The sequence below is a fragment of the Aethalodelphis obliquidens genome, unplaced genomic scaffold, assembly GCF_003676395.1.
Source record: "Aethalodelphis obliquidens isolate GAN/ISIS:26980383/991018 unplaced genomic scaffold, ASM367639v1 scaffold3, whole genome shotgun sequence".
Lineage (NCBI taxonomy): Eukaryota > Metazoa > Chordata > Mammalia > Artiodactyla > Delphinidae > Aethalodelphis > Aethalodelphis obliquidens.
In genome coordinates, this window is record NW_020837947.1 from 60,108,421 (window position 1) to 60,123,563 (window position 15,143).

The window sequence follows — 15,143 nt, forward strand, 5'->3', positions numbered from 1 at the left end:
TATTCCAAATGTGTAACTGAAAAGGTAGAGATTTTTAGCTTTCTGATTATTTTTCTCTGTATACATATGGGATATTCTGTGAAAGAAAGGAAGTACAGCTATTAAACATACTGATCTTATGATTGACAGTTTAATTTGATAAAATTATCCAGGATATGAGTGTATTCCAATGAGAACAAAGTGTTCCATGATGGAAGTAGTCCATGTAATCAACCTGCCACCAGATGGCTGGCGGGTGCCCCAGACAATGATGCCATATTCACTAAGTCAAGTTTTGGCCTCAGTGTTGTCAGATTAAGTACTAAGTGGCTGTAGCCAGATTCATTTTGGTGAGTGGAAATCCCATGTTGCTGAGCCGTGTACAACTTCCATCTGGACTTCCATGGCCACTTTGTTCATAATCCCTTTTGACAAGAACAAGAGGAGAGAAAAAGGTTGGTTGACCCCTGTAGAATGCATCATCTTCTCTACCAGATTATTTACCTCCTCATCTGTGAAGTTGCTATTTGGTGAGCATGTATATGGCCAGCCAAACCATTAGCTACTGTCCATGAATGAGTGTAGATCAGTACTTCTGACGTGTCTCTTTCAAAATGAACAACCAGGTACAGTAGGCCCTCTGTATTTGCTGGTTCTGCATCTGCAGATTCAACCAATGGCCAGTCGAGAACACTTGGAAAAACATTCAGAATGTTTCAAAAAGCAAAACTTGAGTTTGCTGCATACCAGCTATTTACATAGCTTTTACATTGTATTTACAGCTATTTACATAGCATTTACATTGTATTAGGTGTTAAAAGTAATCTAGAGATGTTTTAAAGTACACAGGAAAATGTGTGTGGGTTATATGCAAATACTGTGCCATTTTATGTAAAGGACTTGAGCATCCTTGGATTTTGATATCCGTGGGGGTACTGGAACCAATCCCCTGGGATACCGAGTAATGACTATATACCATTCAAAGCTTTGCCCTCTGGGAAGTTTTCCCTCTGCCGTGACCTTAAGGGCTCCTGAGTGGGGCTGTTGTGTTACAACTCTTCACTCTTGGGTGGCACCAATATATTGTATAGAACCATTTCTAAATCACGCCTGAATTTTTCTTCTTTAGTTAACTGGTTGGTCATAAGGAACTCGTCTTAGTGAGGTCACAGGTGACGTTTGAAGAGAGGATCAGTATAGCAAGAATAAGAGCTATGGGAATATGAGCCACTTGCTTATGTTAACCTAACTGTGCTCATAGGACTTGCCAGGCCTGATTTCATATACACTTCTTCTGTTGAAGGTTGAAGAGCTCTGTGCATACCCAATTTTATGGCTTTGGAAGGTCAGATAACGCCGTTCACGTGAAATGCTCACGCTCTGTAGCTTTGTTCAAAATCCCAAAGGTCTCTGTTCACCTATAAAAGGACTGCCAAATGCCATACTATGTAGCAGCCCCTACCTGCCACAGACACTTAAAACACCAGTGAAGCTGTTGGGTCATGTAGCCCAAGTGGCAAAGCAGCTGTCATGGCACTCTGGACCTGTTGCTGAGCCTTCTCTTATTAAATGTCCCACTCAAACCTGGCAGCTTTGCAAGCTACTTAATAAGTGGGTTAGAATAACATACCCAAATAAGTATATGATGCCATCAAAATCCAAAAAGGCTACTAAGTACTGTGCCTATTTTTTAGTGGTAGAAAGAGATATCTTGACCTACTACAAGATCCCTAGAAAGTTTACAAAGATGGTAGGTCAAATTTTTGTAGTAATCTTTCCCCACCTTTGGCACACCTGTGTTTTTCCAAGTATAGAGTAGTTACTAATTACTTCTCAGTCAGCACGTAATGGAAAGCATGACATTCTACAGAATGGAGAGGCAGTCAAGGTCCCTGTGGACTAGATTATGAGAGTGTGCTGGAGAGCTGATAGAACCCTGAGGTAGTGTAGTAGGGTGCCAGCTGGAGCCAAACTGCTCAGGCATTCTTTGCTAGCACATATAAAGAAAAAAATAATAATTTGCCCAATCAATAGCTGTGTACCAGATGCCAGGGAGTGTGTTTATTTATTCTAGCAAGGAAATCACATCTGGTACAGCATCTGCACTCTGCAAGATCCATCTGTTTTCTCTAATGCCAGATAGGCAAATCGAATGTGGATGTTTTAGGAATGATCACCTTCGTCCTTTAAGTCCTTGATGATGACCCTAATCTCTGCAGTCTCTACAGGAACAAAGTGGTCTCCGGTTTTCATAGGTAGAGGTAGTGCTAGGAGTTTCACCTGGCCTTTCTTAACATTATAGCCCTAACTCCACACGTCTGGGAACCAGTGAGGGAGTCTGCCAGCTGCTGAGTGTGTCGGTACCAACTCCACATTTCAGAACTGGGAAAATAATGATGGCATGAGTTCTGGGGTGAGTGGTAGCTGGAAGTGAGCACAGACTCCATTAATCATGTGACTTCTATAAGCCCCTACTCCGCATGGTGGAACACAGTACCATTTGGGGTCTCCAGGAACGAGAGTCATTTCAGAGCCATATCCAACAATCCCACAAAGTTCTGATTATTTCCCCTTCCTCAGTGTATACCCTGGTAATTTGTTGCAGGTTTTTTGGGGAAGGCTGGAAGATTTATAGTATAAATTTATAGCTGTGTAGCAAGGTCCTTCCTCGAAGGGGCCTGGCTTTCTTGAATACAAGAGGTTCTAGATCTGTGTCCTGGCTCAAGTTTGGGAATTGATTGAGGAGTTGCATTTTTCTCTATTATAGCTTTGCTGCTTATACAGATCAAGTAGCACTTGGTAGCTTTCTAACTATTTCTCTCTTAGAAACACCATGATCAAGCACCAGTGATCTCTGCAGGTCAGACTATTCTGATTTCAGCTTTTGCTCGCTGCCCATTTTGATAATCATGCTCACCTCATCTTTTGTTAAGTACTGTCACTGAGTCCCTGCCACTCTGAGATACTATCATCCCCATTCAATTTAGGAACCCATTTCTTGGATGACAACATTGCCCATTGTCGTTCCTGGTCTTCAGAGAGTAGCTACTATAGAGCTCTTCAAGGATGCTGCTGGTCCTTTCAACCAGTGTATCTCTCAAAGACTTGGTGAAGGCAGTGCCCTCTGGGTCCTACCAAGTGATGTAGTTACAAGTGGGTGAGCAGGTTGTACGTGATAAATCCAGTTCAGCATTCCTATCTGCTGAAGTCTTTGGATGGTTCCCTCTCCACCAAGGAGTTATGGCATCTCAGTTTCATGTAGTGTAGGTTACCTTGGGGACCAGGCTTCCGCCAACCAACCGAACATACTATGAGAGGCATTTTCAGCCGTTTGAGCTAGCACAGAGAATCCAGAATCTTGTTTTAGTGTGCCCATATCAATAAATTTGATCTGATCTAACAATATATTCCTTCTAAGCTGACTCAATACCCTCAGCATCCGTTTCCATGCATACTCCCTGGTTTCTGTCTATGTAAATTGGAATTATCTTGCATATCTTTTGATATAAATGGTACTTCTTTCTAGGTCACAATTTATACCTCACACTGGATTCTGCTGGGACTTGATTCTGGTCGTAGGTCTACAAGCAAGAGAGGTAGATGGAGCAGGGTCCTTAGGAAGGGCAAAAGTCCCTTGCAAGATGCTATCTTAGGTGAGGCCCTTACTGATTTTTCAGGCCAAGAGAGAGCTAACCTCATTAGGCAAGGGAGGAAAGGCTATTACTATTGGTAAAGAAGACTGCAGCACAAGGTCCTAAGCCTCAGCTTCATCAAAATACCCATATATCCTCATCCCAATTTTCAGGCCCCTACTCCTTCCCAATCAGGCCCTAACTTTAACAGAAGAGACTCTGTAAGGTTGGGAATTCAATTTGCATTGTAACATTGCCACCCATAGGATTAGACTTTGATTTAGTTTTCAGAAATTCCATTTCTGGGGCAATAGGAGATAAAAGTTTTCTTTCACTGTTGTTGAAGAAGCTTTCTGGATCTTCATCTAATCCTTGAGCTTGGAATCTAAAGTTCTCAATTTAAGTTTTTCTCTCCTCCAGAAATGCAAATTCCAGGCCCCACCCCAGACCACAGACTTAGAGACTCAGGGGGTGGGGCTCAGGAGTCTGTAGTTTAACAGATGCTCCAGGTGATTCTTATATACCCTCAACTTTGAGAACCACTGATGTAGAACAACACCTTCAAAATTCTCAGAGAAAATTATTTTCATCTGAGAATTCTAAACTGAGACAATTAGTATGAACAAATAAAGACTTATTCAAACATACAGGACTCAAAATTTACCTCCCTTGTGTTCTTCCTTCAAAAGCAATTGGTTCCTGGAAAAGAAGGAATTGAACAGAAAGGAAGCAGTGAAGTGGAAGACAAAGGACCTAGGAAATATGGAAGCCAAGAGCCCAAGGCAGAAAGGAGGATTTCCAAGATGGTAGTAAAGAGATGTTTCTGGCTGGCATCTTTGTAACAGAGAGAAGTGTATCACTTCAGGGAGGGACATGAGGCCAAAAGAATGACTCCAAGATAAAAATGTAGTTGATAAATCTGACCTTCCAAAGTATAATACTTCTAGGTATAAAAATCTCTCAGGTGGGGCTTCCCTGGTGGCGCAGTGGTTGAGAGTCCGCCTGCTGATGCAGGGGACACGGGTTTATGCCCCGGTCCGGGAAGATCCCACATGTCGCGGAGCGGCTGGGCCTGTGAGCCATGGCTGCTGGGCCTGTGCGTCCGGAACCTGTGCTCCGTGGGAGAGGCCACAGCAGTGAGAGGCCCGTGTACCGCAAAAAAAAAAATCTCTCAGGTGGAGCAGGTAAAAAAATATTGATAGTTATTTTTAAAAATTGAAAATAAAAAGTAAATTATTTATTCTAGGAAATCCAAAATGTATACAAGAAAGAAAACATTATTTTAGCTTATCAGTAAATATACTATTAACCTAAATACATTAATAGAAACACTAACTTCTGTAATTCAAAATTTTCAAATGAAGATTTTGGTAGTATGAAGGGATGAGAAGTAAGTTAGGAGGTGCAATGGCAGCTAAACCCTTATCCTAACAGGAAATCAGGACATAATATACAATATTGATAAATCAAATCAAAAAGCAATTTCTTCATATTATTTAGATATATAAAGAATAAGTACTTTTGATAAAAACCTTTAAAATAATTAAAAATGACTGCCTCTAAGAACAAGTGGAATGGTGAAGGGTAGTACAGGATTTGACTGTCATTGAAAAACTCTTGATAATTTTTTAAGCAAAATTATGTACATATAATGTATAAATAAATATTAAAATGAGTAAAGAAGAAATTCTCTGATCTGACAAAGCATAATGCAAATAAATATAATTTACCATATATGCATTGGCTGTGTGCAAAGCATAGTAGTCATAGGGGACAGTGAGATTTATAAAATCAGTCTCTGCCTTTTAGGAGCATACACTTTTTTCAGAGAATTGAAACAAATATCTAAAGCACTGGAATTGCAGATAAGACTAAAGGATGAATACCAGGGGAATTCTACAACCTCCACTGCCCATTCCAGCCTGTGAAGCCCCAGTAATTGTGAAATTCTGGCGTACCCCAAACATAAAACACTTGTGTCATTAATCTGATTGCCCCAGTGTTGTTTCTGTAGATGCTATAAGACAAGAGAAAGAATCATAAATTCAATCACTTCTGCCATACGTGAGTTTTACGTGTGTACATACACGTGAGGTGTGTGTATGAATATATATATATATATATAAACCTTCACATACAATTTTAATTTTTTCTTAGAATATGTAACGAGAGTTTCTGACAAATGGCAAATAAAGACTAGCCTAGATTAAACATTAGGACTGTTAAGCAAGTATTACTGACCTGAGCTAATTTTCTACTGTTCTTATGTTGCTACTGTCCCATTTCCTGTGGAAGTACAAATTTTAAGTATAAAGCTTTTATTTAGTCTTCTGTGAAATTCAAAGAAACTGCAGGTCACAATGGTATTTGATGAGAATACCTCAGAGGAAAAAATCTTTCAACATAGTTACAATGAGTATTCAAAAGCTCTGCTTTGGTTATTACACTTTGCAGTGAGAAAAGAAAGGCCAGAGAATATTTCTATTCTGGTAGCCAGGAGTACAGTGAATGAAGAGCATGTACAGATACCAGGGCAAAGGCATTATTAACTTCATGTATGTTACGTTCCCTGTTATTAGAAATTCCAGTTCTTTTCCTTAATGTTTAACTACAACATTGCTTTTGTTTAATCCTTTTATAGATTCTTTATATATTTGGGAAATTTACCATTTCTATTTAATGAGCACTGAAAAACTGATTGGAAGCTCTGTGTGTGTGGGTTGGCCTTGATAGTGGGTGGGCTTCAGTATCGAGGATAACTGGGCACCAAGCTGGCATGTTTCTTGGGACACCATCAAGTGTTAGTATCTAGAATTTTTTCCTCTAGGACTTTTTAAGTTACTGGAAATGACAAGTCCTTCAGTCCTGCACGGTAGCATATGCCTGGCTGCTGGCTGTCTGGGAACAGGGTGGAGATGGGGGCTAGGTTCTCATACTGAATGTGCAGACGTTCATCCAGTCCTGCTGTGTTCAGCCCTGCACCAATATGCTAAAGTTTAGTGCTTATCAGGTTCAGTTGTGCCAGCGACTTGGGCTACCGGCACAGGAGTACGTGCTTTCATGTGGTTGCTGGAGGAGAAGACCCCCGAGCCTGGAGTGGGGTTCCGATGGCTCTGTGTATAGATTTTTCAATTTCCCAGTTTTCAGCCACACCTACACTTACTGTGGTAACTGGTACCTCCTAATCCAGAGCTTCTCTGGGGAATCTACAGGGTGTTTCAGCTTCTTCTAAGCATATTTCTGTGTAAGTATTGAAGATAAGAAATTCTCTGTTCTACTTTGTTCAGTTACCACACCACCATCTGCCTTTTGCTTTGAAACATTAAAAAAAATCTCTTATCTATTGATATATCTTTCATTCATACTTCTTGTCCTTTTGAGTTGTGCATTTTATTTTTAAAAATCCCTTTACTGTCATTTCAGTGTAATTTTGAGGTGGTGGTTCGGTCCTGTTTAACCAGAATTCCAGGAACCATTTGTTCATCACTGTCTCTCCAGTGCCTGGCTCATAGTAGGCTCTGAAATAAATATTTGATGGATGAATAATTGAGTGACTTGAGTTAGAAGTTTTTACAATGGCAGTAAAATGTTGTGACTATATATACACATGTAACAAGCTTAAAAAGCATCTTTCAAATTATGGTTTTGTTTTGGCTCCGTTCCATTTTTTGTTTTAGTTCCTCAACATGGTTGAGAAAACTAAGTGTTTTAAAGTGTGTGCTACCTTCAGGATGGATATGTTGGTTTACTTGGTCAAGCACAGTTATCACTGTTACCTTAGACTTAATATACACATTTGCCTAAGGTACACATTTATAATTTTTCTCTAGAGATAGAATCGTATTGAGGCTGATTTATGTAGTAAGCACAGTCTTTATTCTTATTTGTATGTATATTTAGGTAGTTATAAAGAGACTTGTGGTGATTATGGTGTAAAGCTACCACTGCCCCTTTTTCCATTGGCCCTTTGTGGTTAATAAAGTTTGGGAGTCACTGGATTAGTGGGGCATCTTATCCAGGTATGTTTTTCATTTCAAAGTGAACATGTGAGGATGGATAACATATAGTAGAGACAAAGAAATTAAGCTATAACAGTGAAAGTGTATAGTACAGTTAATATTTTGAACAAACAGATGAATATTCTCCTTCTTCATAAGGTTAGCCCTGGACCACAAATTGGGGATTGTAGATACGAGTATGGTAGAGAGCCCGTGAATTGACTACAGTGCTGGATCTTGGGTCTCGTAAATGGGATGCTTCTACCCTCAATACTATAGGAAATGAATAAATGAACTTTTAGCATTTACCCCTAAGATCAATGAGTAATTGCAAATTTAAATAATGAGAAAATTACAGCATTGTCTTAAACTACTGTGCACCCCCCCAATCTTAGGGATTTATTAAAGGAATCTACTCAGAAATCCAAAGACAGTTCTTTCTAATTAAAGAGATTAAAGCTACCTCTCCAGTAAAGAAGTAAGAACCTACATAACAGAAGTGGGTTAGGAAGATAGTAGATTAAGGAAGTCCTTTACAGAGAACTCCAGGGTCACAGAAATTAAGAAGTTGGGGGTTAGGATAAGAGAAAGGTGATAAACTTTTTGGAGCAAGAAAACGAAATGTTTTCTAGAATGCATTATTCACGCCTGAATATTTTCCTAGTCATCTTCTTTAGAATCCCCATCTTTATTTCTTGGTTGACATCTATCAAGTTGCTGACATATAAGGCTTAGGGAGAAGAAATTGAGAAGGTAGGAGTATTTGTATCAGAAAATAAAGGGTGGAAATGGGTGCATGGGAAAGAAGAGAGAATAGGAGAAGCAAAGAGAGCTTTAGAAAAGAAAGGAAGTCTTAAAAATATGACCAAGACGTTTTACAGATAATTTTTCTTCTCTTCTTGAATAACTTCTCCAGTAGTTATGTGGTGGGATTTCTGGGAAGAAACACTTACAAATAAAATAGAAAGCCAGGAAACTGTTTCAGACCCTTCACTGGAAATAACCTAGTGCCTACTTGTGAAAGGGTTAAAGCAAAAGTGTCTGATTATCATGTGTTAAATAGGATACTGATTTCAAGGTTCTTTGCCAACTAGTTTTGTGCTAATGTAAAAATGGAATATGAACCTGTACCAAAGATCTATCAGGAATACTCTCAGGAGAACCATTATTAATAAAATCTGTATTAATAGTGACTGTGGAAAGGCTATGCTGCTCCTGGAAATTTAAAAGAAAAATTAACTGTAAAGTTATAATTTTTGCCTTTAAGGCAGTAATACATTTTCATTCTTTTCACTTACACTTTATACATGAATGTCATGAAATTTCCATTGTAGTTGACTAAAAATGAAACAACAGAACTACAGTACTTTAGTGATGACTAGGCTAGAGACTTAAATGTTTTTAAAGGGTTAAAAAAAGCAGAAAACTGGTCCTTCATGATGAAAAGTAAGAAGTCAAATGTTATTTACAAAACTCATTCCCATTCATTTTTTTGTGTTTTGGGCTTGTTTTCAGGCAAAAAGTCTCCTATGGAAGATGGAAGTCTTTGTGCGTTTTCCAGAGTGTGTTTCCAAGCCCATCAGTGAAACATGATACTGCTGCTCTGTGTTGAAATCCTTGAAGAACACCTACATCTCTGCCGGCGCCTTCCATCCTGCTGAAACCATGGTATTCTCTGCAGTGTTGACTGCGTCCCATACTGGGGCATCCAACACAACATTCGTAGTTTATGAAAACACCAACATGAATATTACGGTCCCTCCACCATTCCAGCATCCCGACATGGGTTCGCTGCTTAGATACAGTTTTGAAACCATGGCTCCCACCGGGATGAGTTCCTTGACACTGAATAGTACAGCTGTGCCCCCAACACCAGCGGTTTTAAAGAGCCTAAACTTGCCTCTCCAGATCATCCTTTCTGCTATAATGATATTTATTCTGTTTGTGTCTTTTCTTGGGAACTTGGTTGTGTGCCTCATGGTTTACCAAAAAGCTGCCATGCGCTCCGCCATTAACATCCTCCTGGCCAGCCTGGCTTTTGCAGACATGTTGCTTGCAGTTCTGAACATGCCCTTTGCCTTGGTCACCATTCTTACCACCAGATGGATTTTTGGGAAATTCTTCTGTAGGGTATCTGCCATGTTTTTCTGGTTGTTTGTGATAGAGGGAGTAGCCATCCTGCTCATCATTAGCATCGATAGGTTTCTTATTATAGTCCAGAGGCAGGATAAGCTGAATCCATATAGGGCTAAGGTTCTCATTGCAGTTTCTTGGGCAACTTCTTTTTGTGTAGCTTTTCCTTTGGCAGTAGGAAACCCTGACCTGCAGATACCTTCCCGAGCCCCGCAGTGTGTGTTTGGGTACACAACCAATCCAGGTTACCAGGCTTATGTGATTTTGATTTCTCTCATTTCTTTCTTCCTACCCTTTCTGGTGATACTGTATTCGTTTATGGGCATACTCAATACCCTTCGGCACAATGCCTTGAGGATCCATAGCTACCCTGAAGGTATATGCCTCAGCCAGGCCAGCAAACTGGGTCTCATGAGTCTACAGAGACCCTTCCAGATGAGCATTGACATGGGCTTTAAAACACGTGCCTTCACAACCATTTTGATTCTCTTTGCTGTCTTCATTTTCTGCTGGGCCCCATTCACCACTTACAGCCTTGTGGCGACATTCAGCAAGCACTTTTACTATCAACACAACTTTTTTGAGATTAGCACCTGGCTACTCTGGCTCTGCTACCTCAAGTCTGCATTGAACCCACTGATTTACTACTGGAGGATTAAGAAATTCCATGACGCCTGCCTGGACATGATGCCTAAGTCCCTCAAGTTTTTGCCGCGGCTCCCTGGCCACACAAGGCGACGGATACGCCCCAGTGCTGTCTACGTGTGTGGGGAACATCGGACGGTGGTGTGAATATTGGAACTGCCTGACGTTTTGGGTGATGGTTGTTCTTTATCTGACTTCGAATTTTTTTCTTGTGGCTTCTCCACTTAAACTATATTGTTTTTCATAGGGGGTGTGTGTGTGTGTGTGTGTTTGTGTGTGTGCGTGTGCAGTGTGAAGAAAGAATGGTGATTAGTTATAAGTCTGTTACCAAGGATACACAATAGGGAAGTGATCACACGTGTTACCTCCAGGGTTCAAGAGAAATCCTTGACTTAGGGTGGGGAGATGGTTTTCTGTTCCTTTGATTGATTTTGTTTTTCTAGTAGGAATCAGGATTGTGCTTTATTGAGCCTGCAGTTACAGTGAATTGTAGCTATTCTGTATGCTGCTAAGATGCTTTGTCGAGTTTTATCAATTATTTTTTTCTGGAAGACACTGCTGCTTTTTGCCATCACATTGGAGCCAAAAACCACATACATCTCAGTAGATAAATATTTAGTTTTATTTAAAAAAATAACCCAAGGGGGTTAGTGACATTCTAAAGGTCATGAATATTTACTTTGGTGCACTTTAAGAAACAATGTACAGACTAATTCAGTCATGTTTTTCAGAATTGTTTTTATACATGACATGTTGTGCTTCAGAAAACATTGCATTATTTCTAGGAAGATAGTTTTTTAAAAATGTTTTGTCTGTACGTACAGTTTTAAAGGAGGGAACATAAAAATGAAGAACTTTTTCTAAGCACAATAGTGATTCTGTAGAGCGGTAGGGCAGAGTTGAGATAGAGCACCCTTGCGAATTTCAGTGGGATGCAGTGAGGCTGTGGCTGGTGCGGGCTGTGGCGATTCCTTTTACCCAAGGATTCTCTGAGTCCAGTGGGGAGAAGGGCACCATTTACTAGACGTCTGCCATGTGCCAGGCCCTGTGCATCATTTTATCCTCACAGCATCCTGTGAGGGAAGTATTATTTCTTCCTTTTTGCAGATGAAGAAGGCAAGTCTCAGAGAGACTAAAACCCTGCCCAAGGTTCGTGGTAGAGCTGGGATCCAAAACTCTGTCCAAGTCCTGAGACTGCATTTCTACTGTACCACACGGACACCTCGTTCAGGTTCAGGTTTGGACGTTTCAGAGTCAAGAGGGAACTATGTGTATCCTTTCATTTTCTTTTAGACTAAAACCTTCTTTTTAAAAATAGCTTCATTTTTTGTATTACCAAAAGAAATGTGAAACCATTACAGAAAGTCTGGAAAATAGAAAAGAAAAAATAAAATCATTTATAACTACCTTTTTAGAGCGGAACTAAAAATCTTAGGTAAGTAAGGGTATAAGGAAATAAGGGCAATTTTTTGGTTTGCAAAACAAGTGACAATGACTGAGAAGTTAAATACAGCTGTATATAGGTCTTTGCCCTGTGGGTTTAGATGTTACCAGTTGTCCAGATGTGTTTCTCAATGTTCTGGGCAGAACAGCATTGTTGCCCCAATGCTTGCCCAGAGCAGAGATGGCTATTGAAGACTGTGAATGTGCTCAGAGGTGTGTCTCCTGTAAAGAGGTGAAGATAAGCCCCAGTCTGAGCCTAGAGCAAGTTTTCATTAAGGCAGGTCTGGGGTTTCAGATTATTTATCTCTTGATGATGTTCTGCCTCTCCCCCACCCCAGGTGCAACCAGGGCCTTTGGTGCCCTTCTTTCTCTAATCATGAGAACACGTTATAAAATATCCCCCGGGGATGGAGCTGCAGACTATGGCCATAAGTGCTGAAAGTGTAGCCTCTTGGCTACATCATGGGCTTTATAAATAGGCAAGTTAACCTTGAACATTTTTTGGATTTATAGCATGTTTTCAGAATTATAGTGCTTTGTGACCAGTGGGAAATTAGCCACTTTTCTTCAGTTGTACAACCAGAGAGTTGGACTAGATGAATCTTCAAGGTCTTGTCCAACTCTAATGTGAGAGTAGAGATTTTTTTTTTTTTCCCTGCGGTACGCGGGCCTCTCACTGTTGTGGCCTCTCCCGTTGCGGAGCACAGGCCCCGGACGTGCAGGCTCAGCGGCCATGGCTCATGGGCCCAGCCACTCCGCGGCATGTGGGATCTTCCCAGACCAGGGCACGAACCCGTGTCCCCTGCATCGGCAGGTGGACTCTCAACCACTGCGCCACCAGGGGAGCCCGAGAGTAGAGATTTTTAAAGAGCCCAGCTGATATCAACTTCACTCTTTTGTCTCCAGTATTATTTTTTTACATTTTACTTCATTAGATGTTTCTTAAAATTGAATATCTGAAGAGCATATGGCACCATATCAGGAATCAGGACTTTGGAAGGTGGATGTCATCATGAAAGACCTGGGAAACCCTGCTCTTGAGGCGGTTGTCATGGTATTGGAACTCATTTTCCAATTAACTTCTCTTTTGGGATTCAAGCATGTTATTCAACATGTTGTTTTGAGATCATCTTCTGATGATACTTGCCTACCTCTTTGGTTTCTAATTTATATTATTCACAGGCAAAATTGCTTTTATCCATAGGGATCTTACAGAACTTAAACACTGTAGTAGATATTAGTAGCACATTGAAGTGTATCATGCTTTCCACTTCCAATATAAACTAGATCTCAGGCAGATATTAATAAGTATATTTGAAATTAGACTTTCTCTGAGGAAAGTCAGCATGATCTGTATTCATCTTACATATTGGCCGTAGGTCTTGAGACTCCTTTTGTGGTTGGAGCTGAAACTGAGCTTTTGTTTTCTTTGTCCTGTTTTTATGAGCAATCCTTAGGTACTTTAGTGCTGCCTGGTAGACAGTGCACCGTTTGGTGAGAGCTCTGGGGTGCCTGCTAAGAGGCTCAGTGTTTGTGAAAGACAACCGTGAGGGGCCTTTGTGAGAATTCAGCAACCACACTGAATAGCAGTTCTCTTTACACTGGATCGTCTTGATCAGATGACAGTTTACAAACCATTTTGAACGTTTTTATCATGTATACATTTTGAAAGCTTTAAAAAAAAAAGTACTGTGGTGTACCTTTGAAAAATTTAGGTGCAGTATCGTATGTTGCCTATTCTCCTACATTTGTCTGAGGGAAAAAAAATACCACTACTAGTTGTCACCACTGGCTGACAAAATCAGAAATGTTTTTGGTTTTGTTTTTCCTTCTGGTGAATAAGTAAGAAGCAGGAAAGAGATAATGAAATATTTGTGGTCAAAGAAAGAGTCAAAAGAAATCCCCAATAGTCTGCAAGAGTGACATTCCAACTTTCATATGAATTTGTGTCTAAGTATTCCCGGGGGGCTTGTTAACAGTACAGATCCCCAGGGCCCCCAGAGGGTCTGAGATTGGGCCCACAAATGCACACTTTTATTTTGTTGAGTATTTGGCCTGATGCTGATTCAAGTGGTCTCTGGGGCATACTTCAAAGAAACACTCCTGTGGAAAATATATCCACTTAAATATTGTCTGTTTTATCCAAAAAATGTTTGTTTTGTGTTGGAAGCCATTATCTCCTAGTGCATGGATAATGCGCATTGAGAGGAAAGCCTGTAATTGTGCCTAATTTGCTGCCACTCGTATTAGTGCTGGATCACACCAGTGTCAGCTTTACCGTCTTTGAACTGGCAAAATTCTGATAAACCATGTAGTTTCACAGAAGAGCAAAAAAGGTGACTTAATATTTGAAAGTCATGATTTTCAGGAGTCTGATTCCTCTAATATTTTCTTTTCTCATAGAGAGGTATCTTTATTGTACGTATCCTCCCAAAGCGTATGAGGGGAATGCAAAGATTCATCCAATTCCTATTGCTGTGCTTATGCCAGCTGTGTTCAATGGAAGCATGAAGAACGTAAAATAACCATTTTAATCTATGTATTTCAGTTGCTGACAAGGATATTTAACTTAATCTTGATCTTTGCTTTTGTTTACATGACAATAGTTATGTATATATCACAGGAAAAATGTTCACTTGCTTGACATTTTACTCTTCCATGATTTTTAGTTTATGTTTAAAGGACTGTTTAATTCAAATTTATTTTCACAACCATAGTCTTCATTGAAAACTCGATTTTTATAATAATAAATGAAAACGTCGAAGCACATGTTTGTTATTACAAGTAAATGGTAATACAGTTCTTAGATATATATTGGTACTAGTCCTTTGTAATTTAAATTAATTTATTTTACAATAGTACCTAACCTATATGAAAAAACCTCTTTGAATTTTGGGTTGCAATATTCAAAATCAAAATGTATGATTATTTGTGCATATTCTTATTACAACCAGGAAAAGAGCTCCCAATAAGAAAATGAATAAATGTTTAACATTTCTAAAAGTGAAGTTTTTTTAAAAGGACTGCTTCATTTATCTTAGAAAAAATTGTCATGAATGATACTTTTTGTTAAATTAAAATCTGAGTTTAGTTTCAAATCCTGCTTCCTTTGGGTTTTTATTTTCAAATTAGCTTTTAAAGCCTGTATGTGTATTCTAGTTTTAGAAATTCTCAGAGTAATTAAGGATGAAATGAAACTTGGCAAAAGACTATCAGTATTAAGAGACAGTTTTAAGACATTCTGTCTAGGAGAGTTATAAAAATTTTCCTGCTAAGTCATTTGAAATTAGATTGTCACTGGCAAAGCAGTGAC

The 15,143-nt window shown here is 39.6% G+C and overlaps 1 protein-coding gene across 1 annotated transcript in view; it reads left to right on the forward strand.

The window, feature by feature from the left end:
- GPR63 (G protein-coupled receptor 63) overlaps positions 1-12,548 on the forward strand; it is a 55,369-nt gene extending 42,821 nt beyond the window's left edge. The window contains exon 2 of the mRNA XM_027090249.1: positions 9,125-12,548. Within this exon, the coding sequence (XP_026946050.1) occupies positions 9,275-10,534 (1,260 nt within the window). The 5' untranslated portion in view covers positions 9,125-9,274 and the 3' untranslated portion in view covers positions 10,535-12,548. The remainder of the gene's footprint in view (positions 1-9,124) is intronic.
- The last annotated feature ends 2,595 nt before the right edge of the window (positions 12,549-15,143 follow it).